Genomic DNA, 26,038 nt, shown 5'->3' on the forward strand with positions numbered 1-26,038 from the left:
CTAGTGGATAGTAGGGCATGAAAAGGTCGGAGGACGTGTACCGCCGCCCCTCGCGGGCTCGCTACGCTCGCCACGATTCGGGTTCACGTTCATGGCGGGGTGGCGTCAACTACTTTTGGGGGGACATTCCAGTGCTCTGTGGGTTTTTTGGGGGTTTCTGGCCCATTTACTATTCTTCCCTATGCTGATTTGGGTAAATTGATCCATTTAACATTGTTTCCTATGGGGAATCGCATCGCATCGTTCAATATCGTGTATGTGCATTTGTGGTATCCGATGCGATGCGATCCGATTTTATACGGAGAATAGCATGGTAAGCAATTAACTTAGCGGGCGCCCAGATAGGAAACAAGTACCTATCTTTGTTTCCACGATGAAATCTATAGACACTTGGATAAGTTACTAGAATGTAACATTACGGGACTGCAGAGCATAAGCTGCTTTGTGACGCTTCTGTTTGCACTAATGCGCTCATCTGTAGAGTAAGCACCTGGACCTGCACATCAGGGGTTCTATGGGGAGGGGCCACATCTTAATGGGAAATGGTGGATGGGACAGAGTGTTTGTAAGTAATTGTACGCTGGCTGCATGTACAGGATATAATATGTAAATGAGACTGAAGGGGTACAGACTGAGTATCTTTAGTTACAGAGAGGTCGCAAAATCTCTTCCCTGCTTACGAATCTTTCTTTTACAGGTTCTCAGTAAAGACCTTATTCTGCTCCCCATGAGATGAATGTCACAGCGTTGCGTGTGGACCAAACTTCGTCCGCAGTGCCTGCCGTGCTCCCCCCCCCCCCCCCCACTGCACGCCGCTATCCCCGGTACGGCTGCGAATGGATGATATGCATAATAATCCGTAAGCAGCCGGGGAGAAATCACTTGATGGTCGGCAACCATCGAATGATTTCTCCAGCGCTCGTAGATCAGAGACACCTGTATGGAGGTACCATTGGAATGCCCAGCGTGTTAGTTGGGGTGGTGCTTACCCTTTCACTAGGCAGCGAGTGTACACTGCCTAGAGATCAGGTCTGAATCAGGCCCAGGGTGATCATAATGAATAGCAGGTAGGAAATAAATATGTGGTACACAAAAGTGGCAAGTTGCTTAAATGATTGGTCCATTTGGACCTTATTGGTCCATTGCAAGTGCTTGCAAGGGAGGGGCTAGTTCAGGCAAGGGAGGAGCTAGTTCAGGTAAGGGAGGGGCTAGTTCAGGCAAGGGAGGAGCTAGTTCAGGTAAGGGAGGGGCTAAACAAGGCAAGAGAATCACAGAATTCCCCCACCCTAAAGGATAGTAGTAATGCAGAGAACTCCATCTATTTCTCCTTCGCTCCATAGGGATATATGTACACTGAGTTCTCTGCATTACTACTATCATACATGTATTCCAATGCACGGATTAATCCTTTTGCTGTACATACCATCTATGTATATTACATGCCGCATAGATAATGTAGTGCTGGAATAAATTCACCAGCAAATGTAGGGGCATTTTCTAGTGAGATCACTTAGAGCAGGCATGTCCAACGTTGGCCCTCCAGATGTTTTGAAACTACACATCCCAGCATGCTTTGCCACAGTTTTGCTATTAGAGAATGCTAACACTATTGCAAAGCATGCTGGGATGTGTAGTTTCAAAACATCTGGAGGGCCAACTTTGGACATGCCTGACTTAGAGAATGACCTGAAATCTCCCTGGGTGTACGCCCCTTTAATGTACAACTTTCCATTCTGAACATGTATTATTGGTTATTATAATACTGCTATACCCAGATCTAGCTCCCTTTTTCTTTCTTTATCATGCCCCCATTTAAAGTTGAAATCTTCAATCAAACATGGTTAAAAATAATAAGAAAAATGAAGATATAATGTACTTACATGCAGAACCTGGCATGGTCGCATCCAGCAGTGCCTCTGCCTTACTAGATGTACTTAGACCAGGTGGATTTGGGAAGGTTCTCCAGCTGGAGGTAATTGACGAGAAACCCGTAAAATTTGCCTGCTCCGCCGCTGTAATTGGTGGGTAATTGGCCTCTTCTGCCTCCATTAGTTCTAGATGGTTATTACTGGAGGCAGAGGGTGGAAAGAATGCCTAGAGAAATAAGAAGTAACAGTGTATATCAGTGATTATTACATCTACCATAGGACTGATAGAGGACATAAGACAGACAGAGGCATTTAGCAAACTTCTTGTTTGTGCCATTCAACCATGTGCCATTCAACATTCTTGGGGGTGATAGAGCCAAGGCACTTCTTCAAAAGGAGGCCCGATGGACATACATGTTGAACACTATCAGCGCGTTTGGGCTGAATGAGCAATTGAATTTGAATTGTTTTCTCTAACTCCACCTTGCCTTTATAAAAATTTTCTCTTTGCTGACAGTGCCTATTTGCTTAACATGTCTTATTCATTTTTGCCGTTTTTTCACTTCTCATGTTTAGATTATTCAATCTTTGCCTAAAACATGTAATTATAAGGTTTTTTTTGTCTCTCACAGTGCTGCGGCCTCTAGGCAACTGCGGGAAGCTAACGCCATCACTATGGCTACACCGTGCCTCCGATTGGATAGTGCGGGATGCCGGAAGCAGGAAGTGGCTGCGACTTGTGGTACGCAAGCAGCCGGCTGTTCCTTAGCAACTGGATACCCGTGACGTCATCCAACGTGCAACGAGTCAGCGTGCAGGTGAGCGGAAACGCGGGCTGTAGGCGGGGACTGTGCTGAACACCGGGCTGGTGAAGGTATTTATTCTTGTTTATTGCATGTTTGTATTCTGTGGATATATATATATATATATATATATATATATATATATATATATATATATATATATATAAAAGCACAGCATTTCAGTAGATGTGAGGTCGCTATGGTGCAATTACAGGTGTTCGTCTACTCTGTGCTATCAAGAGACATCTATATACTCTAGAAGTGCAGAGAGGAAAATGACATTCCAGAAGCTCACTATGGAAAGTGTAACCTGTGCTCTATAGTCCACTTTGTCTCCTTGTCAGCTTATTATGAGGCGCAGGATTATCAATTATATTAGAAAAATGTCAGAAGATGTAACGGAGCTCACATCTGGGACAATAAGAAAGTATTGGTAACATAGTAATTATGTCCTTTCTACTTGTGTGTCCCCTGCTAGAAAGAAAACTAAAAATGTGTCTTTGTCAGTGATTTTTATGTAACCCTGAGCACAAGAATAACTGTGTTAGGGAACTTTACACTGTTAAGGCCCCCGTACGCTACGCGATTTGGGCCAGAGGATCCAGCAGATTGTCTGTGACATTCGATCGGATCCGATGCGCTGTCCCGTGCGCATCGGATCAGAGCTCGGACGGGCTGCACATAAAATACATCTTATGTGCAGCAGTCAGCAGGACATCCTGGGTGCGGTGAGCAGGGTGCGGCAGGTGGCAAGGACAATTGAAAAATCCTATTCAAAAGACTGGGTGGCCACTGTTTGGCTGAGAGATCTCTTTCAGCCAATCAGCAGCCACCTGATCTTTTGAATAGTATTTTTCAATTCATACACCCCCTGCCTGCAGCTCTCCGAGATTATGTGTGATAAATCACATGTAATTCATGTGTAAGAAAAGGCCCATCATGTGCCAAATCTTATTGAGCTCTCCCAGGTAGGGTTAGGGTTAAGGTCAGGGTTAGTCTGCAGAAGAGGACAGTTAGGGTTAGGCGCGAGGGGCGGCGGTACTCGTCCTACGACCTTTTCATACCCCCACTATCCACGTTGGCGTGGAGTTGAGAATAGAATAGTGTGGCGAGCGCAGCGAGCCACCGAGCCCGAAGCGTGGCGAGCGGACGCGGATACCTGTGAAGCCCGCGAGGGGACGCGTATAGCTGTGAAGGTATCCGCGTCCCCTCGCGGGGCTCGCTGCGCTCGCCACGCTTCGGGCTCGGTGGCTCGCTGCGCTCGCCACACTATTCTATTCTCAACTCCACGCCGACGTGGATAGTGGGGGTATGAAAAGGTCGTAGGACGCGTACCGCCGCCCCTCGCAGGCTCGCAGCGCTCGCCACGCTTCGGGTTGACGTTGATAGTGGGGGTGGTGCACTATGAAAAATGGCATTTGGGTGCATTTCACAAGTTTAATACACATTTCAATGCATTCTGATGCATTTCAATGCAAAATCGGGTGCGATCGCATCGCATCGTATGGCATCCGATGCGATCGCATACGATTTTTGAGCAAAAAAGGTCAAAAATCGGTAAAACATCGCATCGCATCGTATGCCATCGTATGCCACTACATATGGCATACGATGCCATGCGATGGCATACGATTTTTGAGCAAAAATGGTCAAAAATCGGTAAAACATCATATCGCATCGTATGCCACCGTATGCCACATGCGATGCGATGCGATTTTTAGCATACGATCTGCATACGATGCAGGTCGTGGGAGCCGTGATACTCCACAAGTACCATTTTTTTTACACAGCAGCCAGCAGGGGGCGCCGGAGCCGAGCCGCTCATTACATATTCATATATTCACTGCACCCGATCGTTACGATCGGGTATAGTGAATATAGGTCCCCTGCTGGCACCCCCAGGGGGCAGCCTGTGCTGCCTGGCACCCGGGGAGCCCACCTAACCCCCACAAACGTTCTGGGGCAGGCAGAGAGACTTCCATCTCTCTGCCTGCCACCGTCCTTAGGCTCCCTGCGGCATACGCCGCAGGAGCTCATATTCGCCAGTCAGGGGCAGCGAGCCCCTGACACGTTGAATACCGGAGCCTGCGAGGCTCCGGAACGTGGCGAATGTGCAGCGAATCCAAAAAAGGATTCGCTGCACCTCGCAGGTATTCTCATTGAATACCACCCACTGTCTAATTCATGGGTCCTCAAACTGCGGCCCTCCAGATGTTGTGAAACTACAAATCCCAGCATGCCTTGCCACAGTTTTGCTATAATGGAGTGTTAAAACTGTGGCAAGGCATGCTGGGATTTGAAGTTTCACAACATCTGGAGGGCCGCAGTTTGAGGACCCATGGTCTAATTAGTGACCCTGTCAGCCTATTGCATGCTGACATAATGGCTGTCTATATAGACAGAGCCGATCCCTTCATCCACACCCCATGTATGTGTTTGGCACTTATGCATTATCTGCTGACCAGCAATGAGTAGCTCATGGAAGTTCTGTTTTATACTTACAGGGAAGTATGGGGGCTCCATCCCAAGGGATTCCATGGCGACCCAGTTGATGTGCTGGAAGAAGGGGTGGTGGCGGATGCTGTCAGTAACTCCTGGTTCTTGGCCCAGATGGTTATTGACAAGCTGAAAAAGGTATTTGGATGTAATTATACAGCACAGTTGCTCAATACAATCATTGTACAAACATTTCTGCTGCCGGCACAGAAGAATATAAAGGGATTTCTCCATGGCCACAGTATGTTACTACTGACATTCTATCTGGGATCTGTTGTGTGTCTCACATTACATTCCCCATTCCAAGAACATGTCACCATTCTGCCATTTCCTGTCATGTGTCCTAAAGGTCCATACACACTGGGCTATTATGCCCAGTGTGTGTGCACAGCGATGATTGCTATCATCACTGAGGGGGAAAGCTGCTCAGTGCATACACACTGAGCGGCTTTCCCCCTGCCCGGCGGGGAGGACGGCTTTGCATAGTGCAGAGCTATGCAAAGCCGTCCTCAAAGCCGCTCATCTGCTTGTAATAGCAGCAGATGAAGCGCTTTCCTGGCGATGATGCGGGAGCGTGCAGCATCGCTCACCACTCATCGCCGGGGCACACACACTGGGCGGCTATGAGCTGAAAGCCGCTCAACCTGCTGTTTTGAGCGACTTTCAGCCCAGTGTCTATGGGCCTTAATGCTGATGTGTCTGTGTAACAATAGCTGCTCAGGTTTTGCTTGCCAATTGTATAGACATTTGTAAATAAGACTACATGCATTACTTACATACATCTTATAGATATACACAACATATAACATAGGCATGGGACACTAAGTGAACTCTGCCAGAACTTTCTATACCTGTCATCACTAGAAATATATGTATTAGTGTTTGATAGAAACATATCTGTACATTGTTATATTGTCACTATACAATAGTCTAACGTTACTTATCTGATTATTGTCTGTCTAACAGGAATGACTGCAGAGACACCAGTGGGATGATGCAGGTGAGGGGCAAACACACGGGCGATTTATGCCCTATTTCTAAGCGATCTGTCTAGAACACTTAGAAATGAAGCTCGGATCGCTCTCTTTGTACACTCTATAGCTATGGCGGTTCGCAGCCCTGCACGTCACTATCGCCCACAGATATAGACAGTGCATGCACGTTCTATCCTGCTTACATCACCAATCCGCATAGGCAAACACTGCTCAGCACAGATTGCTCAGCGCATATAGCAGGTGATTCCCATGTGTGCAGCGATGTGTGCTGAGCCACCTGTGCTTAAGCAGCACAGGACTCAAGTCGCCCCGTGTGTACAGGGCTTTAGTTGAGTATGCACTCAATTGTGATGCTCTTTATATTTATTATTCCTATTTATAAAATGCAGAAAAGTCACCTCTCAATAAAAAACACCTATGTAGATCTTTTACTTATCTGCCAATAGTTATAGCATAGCTAACAGCTGCGTCAGCCGTCGCCAGAGAAAAGATTCAGCTATTTTCCATAAAGCCACAATCTTTATTCACTGCTGCACAATGCGCAGCATAGCGGGACATATGGTATGCGTACACTCCCGCTATGCATTCACTTATATAGGAGCTGGCTGGTGCGGGCACATGCACCCTGCTGCTTTATGGGAGCCTGCTGCGATGCGCTCACACTGCAATCCCACTACAGCAAGCTGCTATACGCAGCAAAGCTGTAGCAGGACACATCTGTAGTCAGCGGCGTAGCTACGTTTTGGGCGCCCCCCGCCGTTAGGGGGGGGCGCCACCCGCCGCCCATTCAAACCCCCCAATCCCCCGCAGCCTTACCTTTCGTGCTGGTCCCGGCGGCTCCGTTCTTCTGCTGAGGACCACCACAAAATGGCCGCCCCCATACAGCAGACAGTTTCAGAGAACTGTGTGCTATATGGGTGCGGCCATTTTGTGGTGGTCCTCAGCAGAAGAACGGAGCCGCCGGGACCAGCGAAATAGGTAAGCCTGCGGGGGATTGGGAGGAGGTTTAACTATAGCACCGCAACCCCCTGCGCCCCCATATGCACAGCGCCCCCCCCCCCCCCCCCCGCGCGCGCGGTGGCGGGGGCTGCGGTGCTATAGTTACGCCAGTGTCTGTAGTCAGTAATAGTGGCCGGCTGTCAGAGTGCAGAGTTTACTTGTAGCAGTAATTGGACAGTAGAGTAGATCAGATACTCTGGTTTTCAATAGAGATCAGAGGACTGAACAGATTGATCCTATAACACAGTGACTAATGGTTACTTACATCCAACATCTTATAAAGTTATATACAACCAATGACATCATTTATATTAATAATTGATAAATGTAATATCATATTTACCATGTTAATGAGGTCCATGGCGGCAGATTCTGTTGCGCAGAATCTTGAGTGAGCAGCATGACCTCCGGTTATCATTTCGTTCAAGATGACTCCAAATGAGAACCAGTCTTCGCCAATCATGTACTCCTTGCCGAAATACAGCTACCACAAGAGAGCAATTGGTTACCAACATTTTAGCAATCACTTTATTTTTTTTTTTAATTAACAAAATAGCGGTAAAGATAACCCCTACATGTTATAGTAACAGCAGCAATATTTTATATTGTTTATAAATAATAAGTACTTCGCTGTTTTTAGGTATATTTTGTCCCGAGTTATTGCTCTTTCACTTGTATATGCTAGTTCACGTACTATATATTGTTTACAGCAGCTGTCCTGCCAACACACGGCAGCAGTCTTACGTCATCTTCCCCTGGTAAGAGCCGGACCGGAAGTTGCATGTACAGTACCCGTTCCCATGGAGGACGCTATGGTGGAGGGTAGTCACTTAAGGTAATGCTGGTTACACACCAGAACGATTTTGCTCAGTCCCATCAATGTCTATGCAATTTAGTCCGATTTTATGTAAATTGGGCACGTTTTGGCATGTTTTAGATCCGATTCCGATCTGATGGTTACCCTTTGAGCGCTTATTGTATGTATGCACTATTTCCATCTTTATCACTCTTGGGATTATTACTTTGTGCATGATATGTTTGCAGCACTTTGGGTTCAGCTGCGCACTTTGGTCTGATTTGTATTTTTCAATCATAATCATTCTGGTGTATACCCAACATAAGAGTCGTATTGTTTACTGTTAATTCTGCACCAGACCCAGAAGTCCAATGCCAGAGCTGCATCGCAATTGACAGCTCTTATGGAAAGAGCTGTCCTCTGCATTAATAATCGCATATGTTAGTGCATATGGAATTATTAATAATGCGGTACCCGGGGAATGCTGGTGATGTGGTGGTGGGGGGGATGTTAGTGCATCTTCCACATGGAGAGAAATTGCCAACACTTGGCAGAATCAGAATTACCCAGCAATGTGCAACGATGCATGTGCGTGCTACAGTGAATGCCCTTTTTACCCAACTTGGCTATATGCCGTCACATACGGGGTTGGAATCAGGCCCCATGTACATAGTTACATGAGGAAACAGTAGGAAACCCTTTGCATTTACCTCAGGAATAATGACACCACACCTTCTAGCACAGCCAGTAACACCCTCGTCTCTAGGCGTGATCTCAAGGGCCAGACCGAAGTCGGCGATCTTGAGATGTCCTGTTGGAGTCACCAAGATGTTCTCTGGTTTTAGGTCGCTGTGAAGAAAATAAAATCTTTGTTTTCATACAAACAGGAATTATTTGGTACATAGATTATATTGCGCGTTACATGTGTACATTCTAACTAATAGTCGTTTCATATGTTTGGGAGCAAGGACTAATGTAACCATATTTAGGTTAGTGTCCATGTGATTCCACCATGTCATGTACATCTGTATGTGTTCTGCAGACATCTAGGTTATGTAATAGTGGAACCTTCCTCAGCCCAATAACCCCTGTGATACTAATATGTGTGGTTACAGCAGACTGTAAATAACTAGTGATATTGATGTCATAGGAAGCGGCAAATGGAGGCTGATGCTGGTCGTTCCCAGCTGGGGAAGGGGAGCAGCTTATAAATGGGGTCAGTTTATTCTTATTTGTAACCAGAAGAGAAATAATAACAATACACGGACACGTGGGCCAGGCAGCACATTGTGCTTATTGTTCTGTTATTCCCTGAGTGCAGCCGCTTCAATTTATCATTGGGGATTGTAAGCTTTTAGGGGTAATGGGCCTTATTCAGATCTGAGCTCAGTACTAATTTGTTTGGAAAATGGGCAAAACCATGTGCACTGCAGGTGGGGCAGATGATACCTGTGCAGAGAGAGTTAGATTTGGATGGGGTGTGTTGAAACTGAAATCTAAATTGCAGTGTAAAAATAATGCAGCCAGTATTTACCCTGCACATAAACAAAATAACTGACACAAATCTAACTCTCTATACATGTTACATCTGCCCCACCTGCAGTGCACATGGTTTTGCCCATTTTCCAAACAAATTTGTACTGAGCTCAGATCTGAATAAGGCCCAATGGGTGAGTTATTTACCTGTGTAGTGAGTGCCAGACACCTTTAGATTCATATAAATAGCAATTGGAGATGGAATTAAAGGAACCATATTAGGTGAAGTTATCCAACCTGTGTCCATCCACCTCTTCCGCAATTATTTATTTTAGCTTTCCTTAATTTGTCACCTGTCACTCCTGCTCCTCTTAATTCACCTCTCATAACCTCCGTCCTTTTTTATGTACCGCCCACTCCTTCCAACTCATTACCCTGCACCTCCCACACTCTCCCTCCACCTCCTTCCCCTCCACCTTCCACTTCTTTCTCCTCTGCACCTCCCACTCCATCCCTCCACCTCCTTCTCCTGCATGTCTACTCCCTCCTTGCTCCTCTGCGCCTCCCACTCCCTCCCTCCACCTGCTTCCCCTGCACCTCCCACACTCTCCCTCCACCTCCTTCCCCTCCACCTTCCACTTCTTTCTCCTCTGCACCTCCCACTCCATCCCTCCACCTCCTTCTCCTGCATGTCTACTCCCTCCTTGCTCCTCTGCGCCTCCCACTCCCTCCCTCCACATGCTTCTCCTGCACCTCTCACTACCTACTTCCTCCTCCTTCCTCTGCACCTCCCCCTCCACTTCCTTCCCCTGCACTTCTTACTCCATCCTTCCACCTCCTTCCCCTGCATCTCTCACTCCCTCTTTCCTCCTCTACACCTCCCACTCCCTTCATCTACCTCCTTCCCCTGCACTTCTTACTCCATCCTTCCACCTCCTTCCTCTGCACCTCTCACTCCCTCTTTCCTCCTCTACACCTCCGACTCCCTTCCTCCACCTCCCTCCTCTGCACCTCTCACTCCCTCCCACCTCCTTCCCCTGCACTTCTCAGCACCTCCTTCCCCTGCACTTCTCACTCCCTACTCAATACTCTCCTCAGCCATAATTGACAATAAAAGCATAAAACAATTGTGCAGAGACAGCCTCTGTGGCTACTGAGAGCTGTAGATAACGATTGTACATTACTATGTAAAGGAGGCCATGTAACATGTAAGTGGGAAATATGTGCTAATTGGTAACATGTATAGCGTGTAGGGAGCAGACATGATCAGCATATTACATTCTGCATTATACACTCCATAGTAATATTGCTTTATTATACTATTATCATACTGTAACTATATAATTACCCATGGACTATTCCCTTGGAATGGAGGAATTGAATCCCGCATACTATCTCTGCTGCATAGAACCTGTTGGATAGAAAACAGGTTAATGTTATATTGTAGGATGTATAAATAATGGGTGTGGTACAGGGGTCCGACAGTCATTAGCCCAACATCGGAATCCCGACTGGCCGGACTCAGACAGCATGGTGAGCGCAACAGAGCCCCTTGCGGGCTCGCTGGGGGCACGGAGGCTCTCTACGCTTGCCACCTATTGTATTCTTCCTCTATGGGGGTTGTGGACCCCCACAAGGGAGAATAGGCGGTGGCCGTCGGGCATATGAGGTTAATATGAGGATTCTGGTTTTGTGCATTGGTGCAATTCACTTCATATTGGGGGTTATTCTGGTTGATTCCCAAGGCTATGAATTCGCAGTCTTGCGAATCCATGTAACCCCGCAGTTGGAATGGTGGTACGTCATCCCACCATTCGCAAGGGCGATTCGCTGGCAGGGACTGCGAATGGATGTTACACAGTAACATCCCTTCGCTGCCTTGTGCGATCAGCCCATATAATTCCATGGTCACCGACAGCAGCTGTATAATCCTGCCACATCTGACGTGCGTCATTTCCCAAACCACATACACAGCTGCCCCTTAGTACACGGCCACCTTCATGTTGCTGCACACAGTGATGACAGCAGCTGTATAATCCTGCCACATCTGACGTGCGTCATTTCCCAAACCACATACACAGCTGCCCCTTAGTACACGGCCACCTTCATGTTGCTGCACACAGTGATGACAACAGCTGTATAATCCTGTCACATCTGACGTGCGTCATTTCCCAAACCACATACACAGCTGCCCCTTAGTACACGGCCACCTTCATGTTGCTGCACACAGTGATGACAGCAGCTGTATGATCCTGTCACATCTGACGTGTGTCATTTCCCAAACCACATGAACAGCTGCCCCTTAGTACACGGCCACCTTCATGTTGCTGCACACAGTGATGACAGCAGCTGTATAATCCTGTCACAGCTGACGTGTGTCATTTCCCAAACCACATACACAGCTGCCCCTTAGTACACGGCCACCTTCATGTTGCTGCACACAGTGATGACAGCAGCTGTATGATCCTGTCACATGTGACGTGTGTCATTTCCCAAACCACATCTCGCACCTCACACTAGCCCACCCACACCACCCATAAGCACCCCCACTTGCATACCTCTGCCACACACCATACTACAACACACACAACATCACCGCACCCGCTCCTCCACCACCACCACCCACAGCACCCCGCCATCCACTTGCGCAAACAGGACAACCGCCCATCATACACCGCCACTACACCCACACCCCCCCCCTCCCCCATGCAGAGGCGGAACTACCATTGGTGCAGCAGGTGCACTGCACCGGGGCCTCTGTGGACTAAGGGGCCCACTACTGCCTAGACCAGCAGCTTGTACCTCTGTCACCCACTGTTGAGGGGCCCAAATTGTACTTTTGCACCTGGGCCTACCACTCACAAGTTCCGCCACTACCCCCATCAACGCTACACCGGCCTTTCACACATCCACAACATGCCCAAACCCCTTCCCTAACCCACCCCAAAACCCCACAACCGCCCCTCCAACACTGGCATCAACCACCCCCCACCCAACTACAACACTCTCACCCCCGCACCTCACACAACCACACCACCCACATGCACCTCCAACTCCACCACTCTCAAAAAAAATACCCCTCCAACGACACCAAGCCCCCCCTTTCACCACACGCAGCACCCTTACATCCACCTGCCAAAACACTGCACCTGCCCCTCTCCATTTCGCATTACCCCTGCAACCAGCCACACCAACACCACAGACGCCCATCGTCTGTAAGCCCTGTTCATACCAACAAAATAACATACTCCCTCTTCACAATCCAACGCCCTTTTCATCTTAAAAATGAAACCTCTAACTATAGAACCAATACAGGTCATCCTCTATATAATACAATGCAGATTTCACACACTAAAGGCATTCACATGTTAAGTGGGCGGAGCCCCTTACAACGGTGTGAAGAGCGCCCGTAGGGCGAGATGAATCACCTAGTGCTTTTATATACTGTATTATCTATTGATACATCAGAACCCTTCTGACTGAATACAAAATGTATATGTATAATATATAATCTATCAGTAAGTCCTCCCTCTATCAGCGGCTGTAACAACACATTACTCTGTATCCTCACCTTGCACTGGAGATGTCCATGGGCCCATTCCTCCTCAGGAGACTACGGAAGTCTCCGCCACTGGCATACTCCATCCCAAAGAACACGTGATTCTGTGTATGGTAGAGGCAATAGTGTTATTATGTACATGGCAGGACAGGCAGGACGGACAGAGCTAGGGGAATGTCACCTTTGTCCGAAATAACTAAGTAAGGGGAAATTCTATACATTATTCATTCACTTCTCATCTTCTCATCGGAATATAATGGACAGTCATGGGGAGGGGACGGGACCAGGGGGGCGGTGCCTAGGCCAGCAGTACATAAGTGGACAGTCATTAGGCTAAACACTATAGGTCAATAGGTCAACACATGAAATATGTCGACCTGCATTAGGTGGACATGATAAAAAGGTTGACACAAGCATTAGGTCGACATGTAAAAGGTCAGAGGCAGTCACAGCCTTACCGTGCTCTGATGGGAGAAGTAGCCATGGATGAGGAATGGGCACCCAGATGCAAGGTCTAGCACTTTTCTTTCCATGAATGCATGTTCTACGCCGATCTCTAGGAGCCATCTCTTGCTCATGACCTTCACAGCCAACAACTGGCTGTGAGCTGAGTGTGAGGCCAGGAGAACCTAGAGGGAATATTACAGTGTTAACCTCATAACCACAGTGTCCTGGTGACGTCATCCCTTGTGGGTCCCTTACACTAAGCTGAAAGGCCCCCATACACCAGTCCAATTTGGGCCAATTTCATCCAAATCTGATGGATCGGGCAGAGACATTGGCCTAATTTGGATGTGTATGACATTCCATTGGGTCCGGTGCGAGGTCCCTTATCATAATGGAGGCCAGACCTGCAGGTCTGACTCTGACCCACTCACGGGAGGGGGGGGGGGGGGGGGTGTTGCTTGCGATATATCACATGTGAAAGGACCATATGCAATGTATTGCTTGTGATGTTGCCGTCTAGGAAGATCCGGGGCAGCTCCAGGGGGGGATGGCCATACACTTCTGCGATACATTGCAATAGTGTATGGCCAGCTTTACATCTGGGGCACGGAATCCCCCCATGCCGGTAAAGCCCAGCCACCACCGGGCACCACCCTAGAAATATGCTTTTGTGTTACTGTTAATAAGAAAAACTATGTGCTAAGGAGTGATATATAAGTGATGGACATAAATTAGACAGTGTTACACTGGTAAACAATAATAAAGTGCTACATTGAATGCTACCATGTGATGCCCCAAGCAGCCAGGCCGTACCCACTCTGGAGTATTATATAATACTTTTACTGCCAGAGATTTTGCACTTTGCAGGTTGCGTTTCAGTGAAGCAGCATCTTCTACACAATGTAAAGACGTTTCACACGTATATAAGTGCCACATGTAATACAGGCAACATTCCCTGATGTTCTAGCTGATGCTGCACTGATAATGTAAGAAAAGGGGCCACTCTATAGCGGTAGGAGGTCACACATTACACAGTGCGTCTATCCTTCAATGCTTCTATCACCCCACATACTGTAACCTTATTACAGTGACTACTAGAAGAGGTCGCCCTACCAGAACCATCGGACACTGTAGTGTTATATTATAGCGGGGGAATGTTACACATCATGCAGTTATACTGTGTGCAATATCATTACATGGAATGGTGAGTCACAACTGACATTGAATGATATTGCACTGCAGCCTTGTTCCCCTCTAATAATATGGAGACATATAGTAATTCCCCTGTGACCACTGAAACCTCATTGCTTACCTTCCCAAAACCACCTTGGCCTAACTGATGGTGAAACGTCAGTCCCTGGATGGTACGAGAGACTGCATCTCTGAGGCAGGATGATGGAGCACTGCTGGTTTCTAATGGAGAGAGAAGCCAGAGGAGAACATTTCAGCAGTGCCCATATATGATAGAACATGAATTAAGGTGACATTTATATTACCATGCCCCCAACTTTGGCAGATGAGGAAGAGGGATGCTTGTATGTGCCCAAATTTCTGTGGGTGTGGCCTCATGCTCCATGGGTGTGACCTATGCTCATGGAACTGCTGCGAGGCACGCCCCATCTATGCAGCTCTGGGGGCATGTCCAGCACTTAGTGAGCTACTGGCCATGCTCCCAGCCCCTCTGCCTGCCTGAATAGATGCTGTGCACAGGCTCACAGCATTTATTCCCCGCTGAGCAGCGGCAGGCAGGGGGGATTCCCTGTTGCCGCACCATCACCACTGCGGAACGCTGCCGGCCCCGGGTGGGATGGCAGACTATCACAAAAACTGGATGGTTCAGCGAAAATCAGGACAGTTCGGAAGAATGTATTACAGCAGGAAAACAGTGTAAAGTGACCAGAAAATCAGCCAAGTGACATGAAGATTTCCATTCAGTTATCCTACTGAGGAAAATGTTAGTCCAGTAGCATCAGGAGGCTAATAAGCTATTTTGCTTAGAGATTTTCTTTTATGAAAACAGGACAGGATATTGTCATATGCACACGTGTGCAGCTCTGACGGGAGAAGTACATATCCAACTCCACCAACTGTATCTTGTCCCCATTGGGTAATGCTATCTTCAGATAGGGGGGGGGGAGTGTGCAACAAATAATCACTGGCTGAGTAAGTTACATGGTCAGAGGAAGTATTGTATGGTTGGATGGAGACCACATCTGGTGGACACTTTGTCCCTCCCTTATTGGTTGGGTATAGGAGACGGATGCCAGCAGCTGTTTATGCAATTGACCCATCACACTTGTTATGTTCAATCTGAGGAAGGGGCTGGAGGGGAGGAGCTTATGTACCGCTCTCAATAAGTGCTGACTACATTTATCTACACCTCTATCTGCTTCTCTCACAGACACAGTGATCAGCGCTGGGCCTTACCCACTTACACTACCTATAATCAGGGCCAGAGCACCCCAGGGGGAGGGGCGCTCACCCCCTCCATGGGGGGGGATGCCCGTGCGCCATGCTGCTCCAGGGTAGGGGTATGGGGAACGCGATGATGCCTGGGGGGGTTTGCCGTGCTGCTCGGGGTGGGGGGGTGGATGCCGTGCTGCACACTCACCGAGAAGCATCTTCATTCTGCCGGGCGGCTCTCCTCTGCTTCTGCAGCAGCTCACTACTGCCCTCCAGTGGCCGGTGCCCTAGGCAAATGCCTAAACCTGCCTACTGGTGGCGCCTGCCTATAATGACTATTATACAACTGGCACTAAAGTTAATATTAAACATGATTTACAGAAATCATTTATAAAACTGATGGGATAACTAGTCTGTTAAATCAATACAAATTAACATAGGTCAAAAACAGCAGAAATATCTCCTTTACTGTCAGCAAGAAAAGCGCTGCTGCTGGCGGAGAGAGGGAGTCACACTGCAGGGGTGGCAGACTGCAGGAGGGAGTCATGCTGCGGGGGGCAGACTGCAGGAGGGAGTCATGCTGCGGGGGGGGGGTGGCAGACTGCAGGAGGGAGTCATGCTGCAGGAGGGAGTCACACTGCAGGGGGGGCAGACTGCAGGAGGGAGTCATGCTGCGGGGGGGGGGGGGCAGACTGCAGGAGGGAGTCATGCTGCGGGGGGCAGACTGCAGGAGGGAGTCATGCTGCGGGGGGGGGGGGTGGCAGACTGCAGGAGGGAGTCATGCTGCAGGAGGGAGTCACACTGCAGGGGGGGGCAGACTGCAGGAGGGAGTCATGCTGCGGGGGGGGGGCAGACTGCAGGAGGGAGTCATGCTGCGGGGGGCAGACTGCAGGAGGGAGTCATGCTGTGGGGGGGGGCAGACTGCGGGAGGAAGTCACGCTGCAAGGTGGAACAGACTGCAGGAGGGAGTCACGCTGTGGGGGGGAGACAAACTGTGGGATGGAGTTACGCTGTGGGGGGAGACAGACTGCAGGAGGGAGTCACACTGCGGGGGGAAACAGACTGCAGGAGGGAGTCACAGGGGTGAGACTGGTGCATGGGGGAGTCATGCTGCAGGGTGGGAGACATACTGTGGGGGGAGTCACGCTGCAGGGGGGGGGACAGACTACAGGAGGGAGTCACGGGGGTGAGACCGGTGCATGGGGGAAACACGCTGCAGGGAGGAGATAGACTACAGGAGGGAGTCACTCTGTGGGGGGGACAGAGTGCAGGAGGAAGTCATGATGTGGGTGGGGACAGACTGCAGGAGGGAATCACACTGTGGGGGGCAGACTACAGTAGGGAGTCACGCTGTGCATGGCCGGCACCACTACTAGGCAGCTCTAGGCATTTGGTTAGGGCGCCGGCTACTGGAGGGCGGCAGTTCACCCCCGCATGGAGGTGAGCGGAGGTGCAGAGACTGGAGCGGGCAGGGTTGTCCGTGCCGCAGGGGTACCACTACCTGCGGCCCTGTGTATTAAGCTGGCGGCGGGGTCCCTGCAGTGATTAGCAAATAACTAGTGCTATCCGGCAGCCGGGCGGCGGCGCGGGAAGCACTGCTGGGTTTGAAAACACTTGCCGCACGCTGATTGGCTGAGATTCAGCCAATCAGCGTGCGGCTAGTGTTTTCAAAATCAGAAGCACTTCCTGCACCACTGCCCGGCCGCCGAATAGCGCTAGTTATTTGCTAATCACTGCAGGGACCCTGCCGCCGCCAGCTTAATACAAAGCACAGCAGGTACACCCGCTACACGGACACCCCTGCCTGCACCTGCAGACGGCGCAGCAGGTACCCCACAGCAGGTACACCCCCCTGGGCACCGGGGCGCACCCCCCCCCTCGCCTGGGGCACTCCGATGAGTGCGCGCTGCAACAACACGGCACCAAGCAGAAGTGACACCGGTCACCCTAAACTGCACCTACCGCCCACTCTGCCGAAAACCTAGGAGTGACATCAGGCTGTTAAAGGGGTACCCGAAGAATCCACTAGCTTATCTGACAGCGGGACGCCGCACTCAGATAACCCTAAGAGACTATTATCCAAGTGCTCTCACCAGAGACTTATCAGACTGTTCCTAAAGTTTTCGCAATCCTAGGGAAGAATCACCAACCTTTGATGCAGTTAGGACTGAGCATACAGACTATCCAACTTATGCTTATGACCAAATGACCCTTTTTTGTGGCCAATTGTGTACATTTTAATTGAATCCTTGTTTGAAGTAAATTACAATTGCAAACATACTGAGTCTATTACCAATTTCTACTGTATACAGCCATATGCCCCCATATATATGTATATTCACTGCATATTGATTAATAATTAAGACAGAGCGCGACACTAGATTGGATCCCAGTCAGATCCATAAGTGTTCGCAGCTCGTCATAACATCAATCTCAGTGCGCAGATACAACAAGAAATTCTCTACCACTGATAATCTGCCAAAGCAGGTGATCTCTAGTGCAGTGCCGGATTATTGTGGTATACCTGTACTGCTATATATAAGCATTATTGTATTTAACAACAACGTAGATATCACTGAATTAGATTTGGATGCAAGTAACTGAGCATGTTGTACATAAATTCATGGAGATGTATTTTCTAATATAAGTAGTAGACACAGAGGCCTCGGCACCTAGCTCCTATACTACAGCTACCAAACTACATTCAGTGCCTGTATAACCACCGTGTGTGTGTATGTATCACTTACTTCTTCGGTCTGCATCTGCTTGTGGGTCTTCTCTCTTCTTTCTTACCGCGCTGGTCTCTGAGCAGGGTGATGTCCTCCTGCAGATCTTCTTTCTCCTTGTGGCTGCCTTCCTCCTCGTCACCGTCCTTTTCTGCATGCCAAAACTCCACTTGGCCTTCCACCGCATGGCCAAACTCCACCTGGTCATCCTCCGCATGGCCATGCTCCACATCGAAGTCTTCATTGCCGTCTTCTTCATGTTTTCTCTCTGCAAAGCCGTCCTCATCCACGTAGCGATCTTGCCTGTAGCTCTCCTCCACATCTATAGCTACCAACTGTCATCTGACTACCAACTGCCACTTTTGCAGCAGAGGGTGGAAAGTAAACAGCTTGGTTGCCATGATAACAGCCAAAGCAGCAAGTGCTGTGCTGTGGCATTACCCAGTTATAGCTGTGCACTACATACAAGTTGTATATGTTATATCAATTGGGGGGAATGTGTGATATTAGCATTGGATTTAATAGGGATTTCCTAAATTATGGTGGGGGACATTTTTATAAAAGTGTTTGTCACTTCTATTATAAAAAAAAATTCTTAGAAACATTCATTTATATTCCTATTTTATATTTTACCAGTTACTTCTATATATAGCTCATTTTAGAGCAGTGATTCCCAACTTCAGCCCCCAGTCCCGCTAACAGCTTTCATATTCCAGGTCACCTGTGGATTTTTGAAATGTGACCGTTGCTGATACACACAGCACCTGCTGGGTGACCTGGAATAGGTAGTAGATTGTGGGCCAGATGCACTAAGCTTCAAAAGTAATAAAATGGAGAGTAATAAACAACCAACCAATCAGATGTTGCCTGACATTTTTTGTCTGTGACATTGAATTTAGGAGCTGATTGACTGGCTGTTGCATCTGGCCCACAATCTACTATCTATCACATGCACACGCAGTGTATAATAATACCAAATAGTCACTAAAATGATACATACAGAACACACAGATGCACTGACAGCTGAGCACAGAAGCATCTAAAGCTGGGTACACACTAATAGATATATCGGTACTCTTTACCTAGAAGGGCGGCCATCGCGACCATCGAATGCACTAAAAATCGGGTGCGACGCGATGGCCGCGATTTCCCATAGGGACCAATGTTAAAAATCAGATTGACCGCGATTTTAGTGTTCAATGGCTCAATGCCCGCGATTTTTACATAGGAAACAATGTTAAATGGGCCACAGAGCCCTAATAGTCACCGTGAACTCTGAAATGGCCCCCACAATTGTTAACGCCACCCCACGATCAACGTGAACCCGAAGCGTGGCGAGCGCAGCGAGCCCGCGAGGGGCGGCGGTACGCGTCCTCCGACCTTTTCATGCCCTACTATCCACGTCGGCGTGGAGTTGAGAATAGAATAGTGTGGCGAGCGCAGCGAGCCACCGAGGCCCGAAGCGTGGCGAGGGGACGCGGATACCTTCACAGTTATACGCGTCCCCTTGCGGGCTTCACAGGTGTCCGTGGCGAAAAGCGGACACCTGTGAAGGTATCCGCGTCCCCTCGCGGGGCACGCTGCGCTCGCCACGCTTCGGGCCTCGGTCGCTCGCTGCGCTCGCCACACTATTCTATTCTCAACTCCACGCCAACGTGGATAGTAGGGCATGAAAAGGTCGGAGGACGCGTACCGCCGCCCCTCGCGGGCTCGCTGCGCTCGCCATGCTTCGGGTTCACGTTGATCGTGGGGTGGCGTTAAAAATTGTGGGGGCCATTTCAGAGTTCACGGTGACTATTAGGGCTCTGTGGCCCATTTAACATTGATTCCTATGGCCAAATCGCGGGCATTGAGGCATTTAACATTAAAATCGCGGTCAATCACCGTTTTTAACATTGATCCCTATGGGAAAATCGCGGTCATCGCGGGCACCCGATTTTAATGTACCCGCGATGGCCGCGATTTTTTACCCCCGACGCCCGCGATTCCAATCGCGGGCGCTGTTCTAGGTAAAGAGTACCGATATATCTACAGACGGATTGGGCTTTGTGTTCTCCATGCCCGCTACCTGATCCGTCGGGACTAACATCACAAATGGGCGGTGATTTACATGCGCGCACCCACTAAGCTGTCAATCACGGTGGAGCGCCTTGATATATCAAGCATCGGCTGTGGTGCATAATGATGCTATATATCTGTGAACGACGCAGTTCACAGATATATCGCTCGTACACATCAGCCGATGGTGCATCGATATATCAACCATACAATAGTACTATAGGAGGCAAGTGCTGAGGCCTCTATTTCTATTACTACCAATTATAAATACATTTCCATGAATTTATGTACAACACGCTCAGGTACTCGCACCATAGTGTCATTTAGTGCTGTTTGCCTTGTTGGTAAATGTAATAATGCTTATAAATGGAAGTCATGGGTGTGTTGCACATGTGTGATGTATGTGCCTCTGAGCTGATGCAGCAGCTCCTGTGTGTTCTCACATCGGGAATGCACCAACACTTACAGTACCCGAGTATGAGTGATGCAGTGGTGTATGTGGTATGCTCACAGGATGCTGTCACATAGGTACCGTACAGTGCGGGCGTGTGGGCAGGACAGGCGGCTATGCAGCACTCAGCTTTGTCTAGTTCCAGGTATATATCTTACAGCATGTCGTCATTAGGTCGACAGTCAAAAGGACAACACAAGCTGCAGGTCGACATGAAAAAGGTCGACCCTGAGTTTTTCATGATTTTTCTTTATGACTTGTTCATACATTACCACACCAGTGGGCATAGAGGGAAGGTATAATAGTGTAATAGCGCAGCATGGCTCACACAAGGGGATGCGGTAGACTGATGCAGTGCCCATGGCGACCTATGTCAACATAGACACCAAAACAATGAAAACCTTTTTGCTTGTGCCGACCTTTTGACTGGGATGCGGTACACTGATACAGTGCTAATGATCATGTTAGTTAGTATTTAATGATGGCAGACACTACTATGGCCACCTTTACTCCGGAAAAAGGAAACTACTTGTGTTGACTTTCCGTGTGATAAGGTGGGCACTGCGACACTGTGTAATAAGGCGGGCACTGCGACACTGTAATAAGGCTGGCACAGTGTCACTCTGTAATAAGGTGGGCACTGCAACACTTTGCGTAATAAGGCGGGCACTGTGACAATGTGTAATAAGGTGGGCACTGCGATGCTCTGTGTAATAAGGCGGGCACTGTGACACTCTGTGTAATAAGGCGGGCACTGTGACACTCTGTGTAATAAGGCAGGCACTGTGACACTCTGTGTAATAAGGCGGGCACTGTGACACTCTGTGTAATAAGGCGGGCACTGTGACACTCTGTGTAATAAGGCAGGCACTGTGACACTCTGTGTAATAAGGCGGGCACTGTGACACTCTGTGTAATAAGGCAGGCACTGTGACACTCTGTGTAATAAGGCGGGCACTGTGACACTCTGTGTAATAAGGCGGGCACTGTGACACTCTGTGTAATAAGGCGGGCACTGCGACACTGTGTAATAAGGCAGGCACTGCGACACTTTGTGTAATAAGGCGGGCACTGTGACACTGTGTAATAAGGCAGGCACTGCGACACTTTGTGTAATAAGGCGGGCACTGTGACACTGTGTAATAAGGCGGGCACTGCGATGCTCTGTGTAATAAGGCGGGCACTGCGACACTTTGTGTAATAAGGCGGGCACTGTGACACTGTGTAATAAGGCAGGCACTGCGACACTTTGTGTAATAAGGCAGGCACTGCGACACTTTGTGTAATAAGGCAGGCACTGCGACACTTTGTGTAATAAGGCGGGCACTGCGACACTTTGTGTAATAAGGCGGGCACTGTGACACTGTGTAATAAGGCAGGCACTGTGACACTTTGTGTAATAAGGCGGGCACTGTGACACTGTGTAATAAGGCGGGCACTGTGACAATGTGTAATAAGGCGGGCACTGCAACACTTTGTGTAATAAGGCGGGCACTGTGACACTGTGTAATAAGGCAGGCACTGCGACACTTTGTGTAATAAGGCGGGCACTGTGACACTGTGTAATAAGGCAGGCACTGCGACACTTTGTGTAATAAGGTGGGCACTGCAACACTCTCTATGTAATAAGTCAGGCACTGCGATATCCTATGTCATGTAACAAAGCAATGAAGAAGGCAAGTCAGATGCTTGGTTGCATAGGGAGAGGTATCAGCAGTAGAAAGAAAGAAGTAATAATGCCACTGTATAGGTCATTCGTACGACCTCATCTAGAGTACTGTGTTCCGTTCTGGAGGCCATATCTCCAGAAGGATATAAATACATTAGAGACTTTTCAAAGAAGGGCAACTAAAATGGTGCTTGGGCTACATCACAAAACGTACCAGAAAAGACTAAAATATCTTAATATGTATACTTTAGAGCAGAGAAGGGAAAGAGGGGACATGATAGAAACTTTCAAATATATCAAGGGTTTAAACAAGGTACAGGTGGGAGACATTCTTCACAGGAAGAGGAGCAGCAGAACATGAGGACATGCTTGGGAAAGGTATATTGATATCCTTACAAATAAATAAGGGACAAATTTGGTTTGAGGTAACATGTTTAAAAAAGGGGCAGAGTAGATGACCAAGTGGTTCTTATCTTATAGTTGTTACTGCTAAATGCCTGTGCTCTCAGAGACACTGAATAGCATGCAGACTATCTCTGCTGCCTTACTGGAATTTTTCGATGGGGCCCATTTGGGAACCTCATATTACGTCTTTGTTTCCCATATAACTTGGGGTTATGTTCCTGTAACACATTATTATCTGAAAGATGTTATTCCTTCTCTGCTTCAGGCCGGGCAATCTGTGTTGGTTACACACTAGCTTTGCGTCCTGCACACTTTCTTTGCTTCCTTTCTTTGCCACCATACTTTCTCTTAAATATAAACTTAAATAAGTAATAGCTCTTTTTTTTCTGCCAAATCTATATATCTGTGTTTTTATTTATTAGATATTTCTTATTATTATTATTACATTATTGGCAAGCGATTTGCATACATGGCGCCAATGGTGAAACAATGGCACTGCAGCCCAAGCGGTGCATGGTCTCTGCGGATTCCAATGGGTCTGGCCATCCATGTGTAATCTACTAAAAATGTCCCTCCCAAAATGTCCGCTGCCTTTTAGGAGACAGATGCTATAGAGGTCCTACTGGACAGATGGATAGATGCTAGAGGTCCTACTGGGTAGCGTATATCGCTACCCGGAATTAATATATACATATATATCCCTCCGGAAATGAGTATGAAAACCCTAGCAATGGCGTGCAAACCCTGTTAACAAGCATTTAAATCCCATCAATGATCATAAAACCCCTTGCAATGATATTTTAGGTATATCAAATTATAATAAATGTATGGGGTGGGGGCAGAGATTTTTGAGGGGGGGGGGGCAACATTTCTAGTTCCACAACTGCATGACACACTTCATCCGTCGGAAAGCAGAGTTTTAGGAGGAGGGATGGAAATCTTTGAAGAAAAGGTGAGGGATAAGTGCACATTTGAAGTTGGTGAGACTTGTCAGTAGTGGCCATAAGACATGTTCTGTTTTGCTGCCAGCAATGCTGATAAGCAGAAACCAAGGGCGAAATTTAATATGAATAGAGGGGGGGGGGGGGGGGGGGGGGGGGGGATTGCGCTGCTGATTAGAAAAATTTGGAAACACACTGATTGGCTGAGAGAAGATGAATGAATGCTGGACACACTGTTATATTTATAATTTTTATATGGAAAAATATATCAATACATATACATACATTTAATACATACAAACAATCAATAAAATTACACTAAAATATCTCATGAAAGGGGATCCCTTAAGGTAGGAAAAAATATATATCTTTAGCCAATTGTGGCAGACTTGCAGCAAGGTAGCTTGTTTTAATAAGGTTATATAACCATGAATAGAGGGTGGTAATTGTGGTGATAAATGGGGAAGAATGTCCAGTTCATACACAGTCAAGTGGTAATTTAATTTACAAATATAGGTCGCAGGTTTTAATTTTATTGCTCACCCTTGAAGATAGCACTTGCTTCGTGCTAGTATGTGGGGGTATCCTGCGAGCGGTCCCAGTTGTTGGAGGATGGTAGCTCCTTTTCTGATGTGACTTGCACGTCTCTCGGCTGCTCGCCGGTGAAGCCTGCCTGTAGTCAGATACGAATTCACCGCACTGACCACGGCGGTGAAGGAGTGAGTCGGACAGTTGGTGAGACGCTCTACTCTGTGTGGAGCCCCGACTCTTCTGATGTAGCGTGGAGAGCGGCTGGATGAAAGCAGCTGATTGCCGGCAGCGAGGGGGGCTGCACTTCAGCTGTGGGACAGAATGTGAAGACGGCGGTGAGCCTGTACTGCGATACGCTTAATCAGCGTGAAGCGGCTGAATTGCCGGCAGCGTGTAGTGGGCTGCGCTTCTTCTGTGAAACAAGCTGGAGGTCTGAAAGTCAACCAGGTAGATCACCTATTGAGGTGTGTGATGATGTCATCACTTTCTGACCCAAAAAATCACCTTCCAATGCGAAAATAGCACAAATACGCCGTGAAACAGGGCGAATTATCCTCATTGAATACTGCCCTATGTGAGCTGCTGGACACCCCTGTCCCTCTGATACCTGTGTATGCGCACAGTGTAAATTAGTGTGGCAGGGGAGACTGCCAACTGTGGCCCCACAGTGGTACACTGCAGGCCCCGGGTGTGACGTGGGACCGTCCTGAGAAAAGTGACAGTTTGGTGTAAATCAGGACAGTTGGGAGGTATGCATCTTCAGTAGAATTCACATCTTAGTACATTTTCCCCTAAAAGTCACTTAGTCCAATAAAACACAACAGATCAGCCTCATCCTGCAGAGCCCCATAGGTCCTGACAGGTGCCCGAATGTGTCCCATAGATTCCAATAACTTTAAATAACAGAGTATAGTGGGTATATAGGGCCTGATTCTAGTGAATTCGGTCCCTCGCATGTTCGCGTGGTACCCTGCACATACGCATAATCAGCACTGTCAGTGTGGGGGGAGGGGGGGGGGAGTGAGTGGCGGCGGCTATGCGCCATGGGAACGCCCAGCGTTTCATGGACGTTGCAGGGAGCAGGTGGCTGACGTCACATGATGTCAGCCACTCGCCCTGTCTTCGGCCGGAAGCCCTTAAATATAACTCAGTCTCCACTGACTATATATGTGAGCCCTGCAGAAATCATTAGATGGTCGCCAACCATCGAATGATTTCTCCAGCAGCGGGACATGTAAGGGGATGTGTTTTCATACCATGTAGTGCGGGGTATATAGTGTAGTGTTGTAGTGCAGCGTACAGGGGGTATATAGTGTAGTGATGTAGTGCAGAGAATTTTGGTTATACAGGGCCAGATGGAGCTGCAGCTCCAGGCCTACACATAAAGTAGGCCCATCATCATGTGGGCCAAAAAT

At 48.2% G+C, this 26,038-nt stretch overlaps 1 protein-coding gene across 3 annotated transcripts in view; it reads left to right on the forward strand.

The window, feature by feature from the left end:
* The window catches only part of LOC146056229 (uncharacterized), a 92,662-nt gene that overhangs the window by 41,311 nt on the left and 25,313 nt on the right, over window positions 1-26,038 (forward strand). For 2 of the 3 annotated variants that reach the window (XM_083168360.1, XM_083168361.1), the window contains exons 4-7: window positions 2,501-2,686; window positions 5,176-5,305; window positions 6,134-6,167; window positions 7,872-7,996. In XM_083168360.1, coding sequence (XP_083024486.1) covers window positions 6,159-6,167; window positions 7,872-7,996 — 134 coding nt within the window. In that variant the 5' untranslated portion in view covers window positions 2,501-2,686; window positions 5,176-5,305; window positions 6,134-6,158. The remainder of the gene's footprint in view (window positions 1-2,500; window positions 2,687-5,175; window positions 5,306-6,133; window positions 6,168-7,871; window positions 7,997-26,038) is intronic. The other variant, XM_083168362.1, reaches the window with a different exon arrangement.

Source organism: Crinia signifera, unplaced genomic scaffold (assembly GCF_055691185.1).
Source record: "Crinia signifera unplaced genomic scaffold, ASM5569118v1 HAP2_SCAFFOLD_76, whole genome shotgun sequence".
NCBI lineage: Eukaryota > Metazoa > Chordata > Amphibia > Anura > Myobatrachidae > Crinia > Crinia signifera.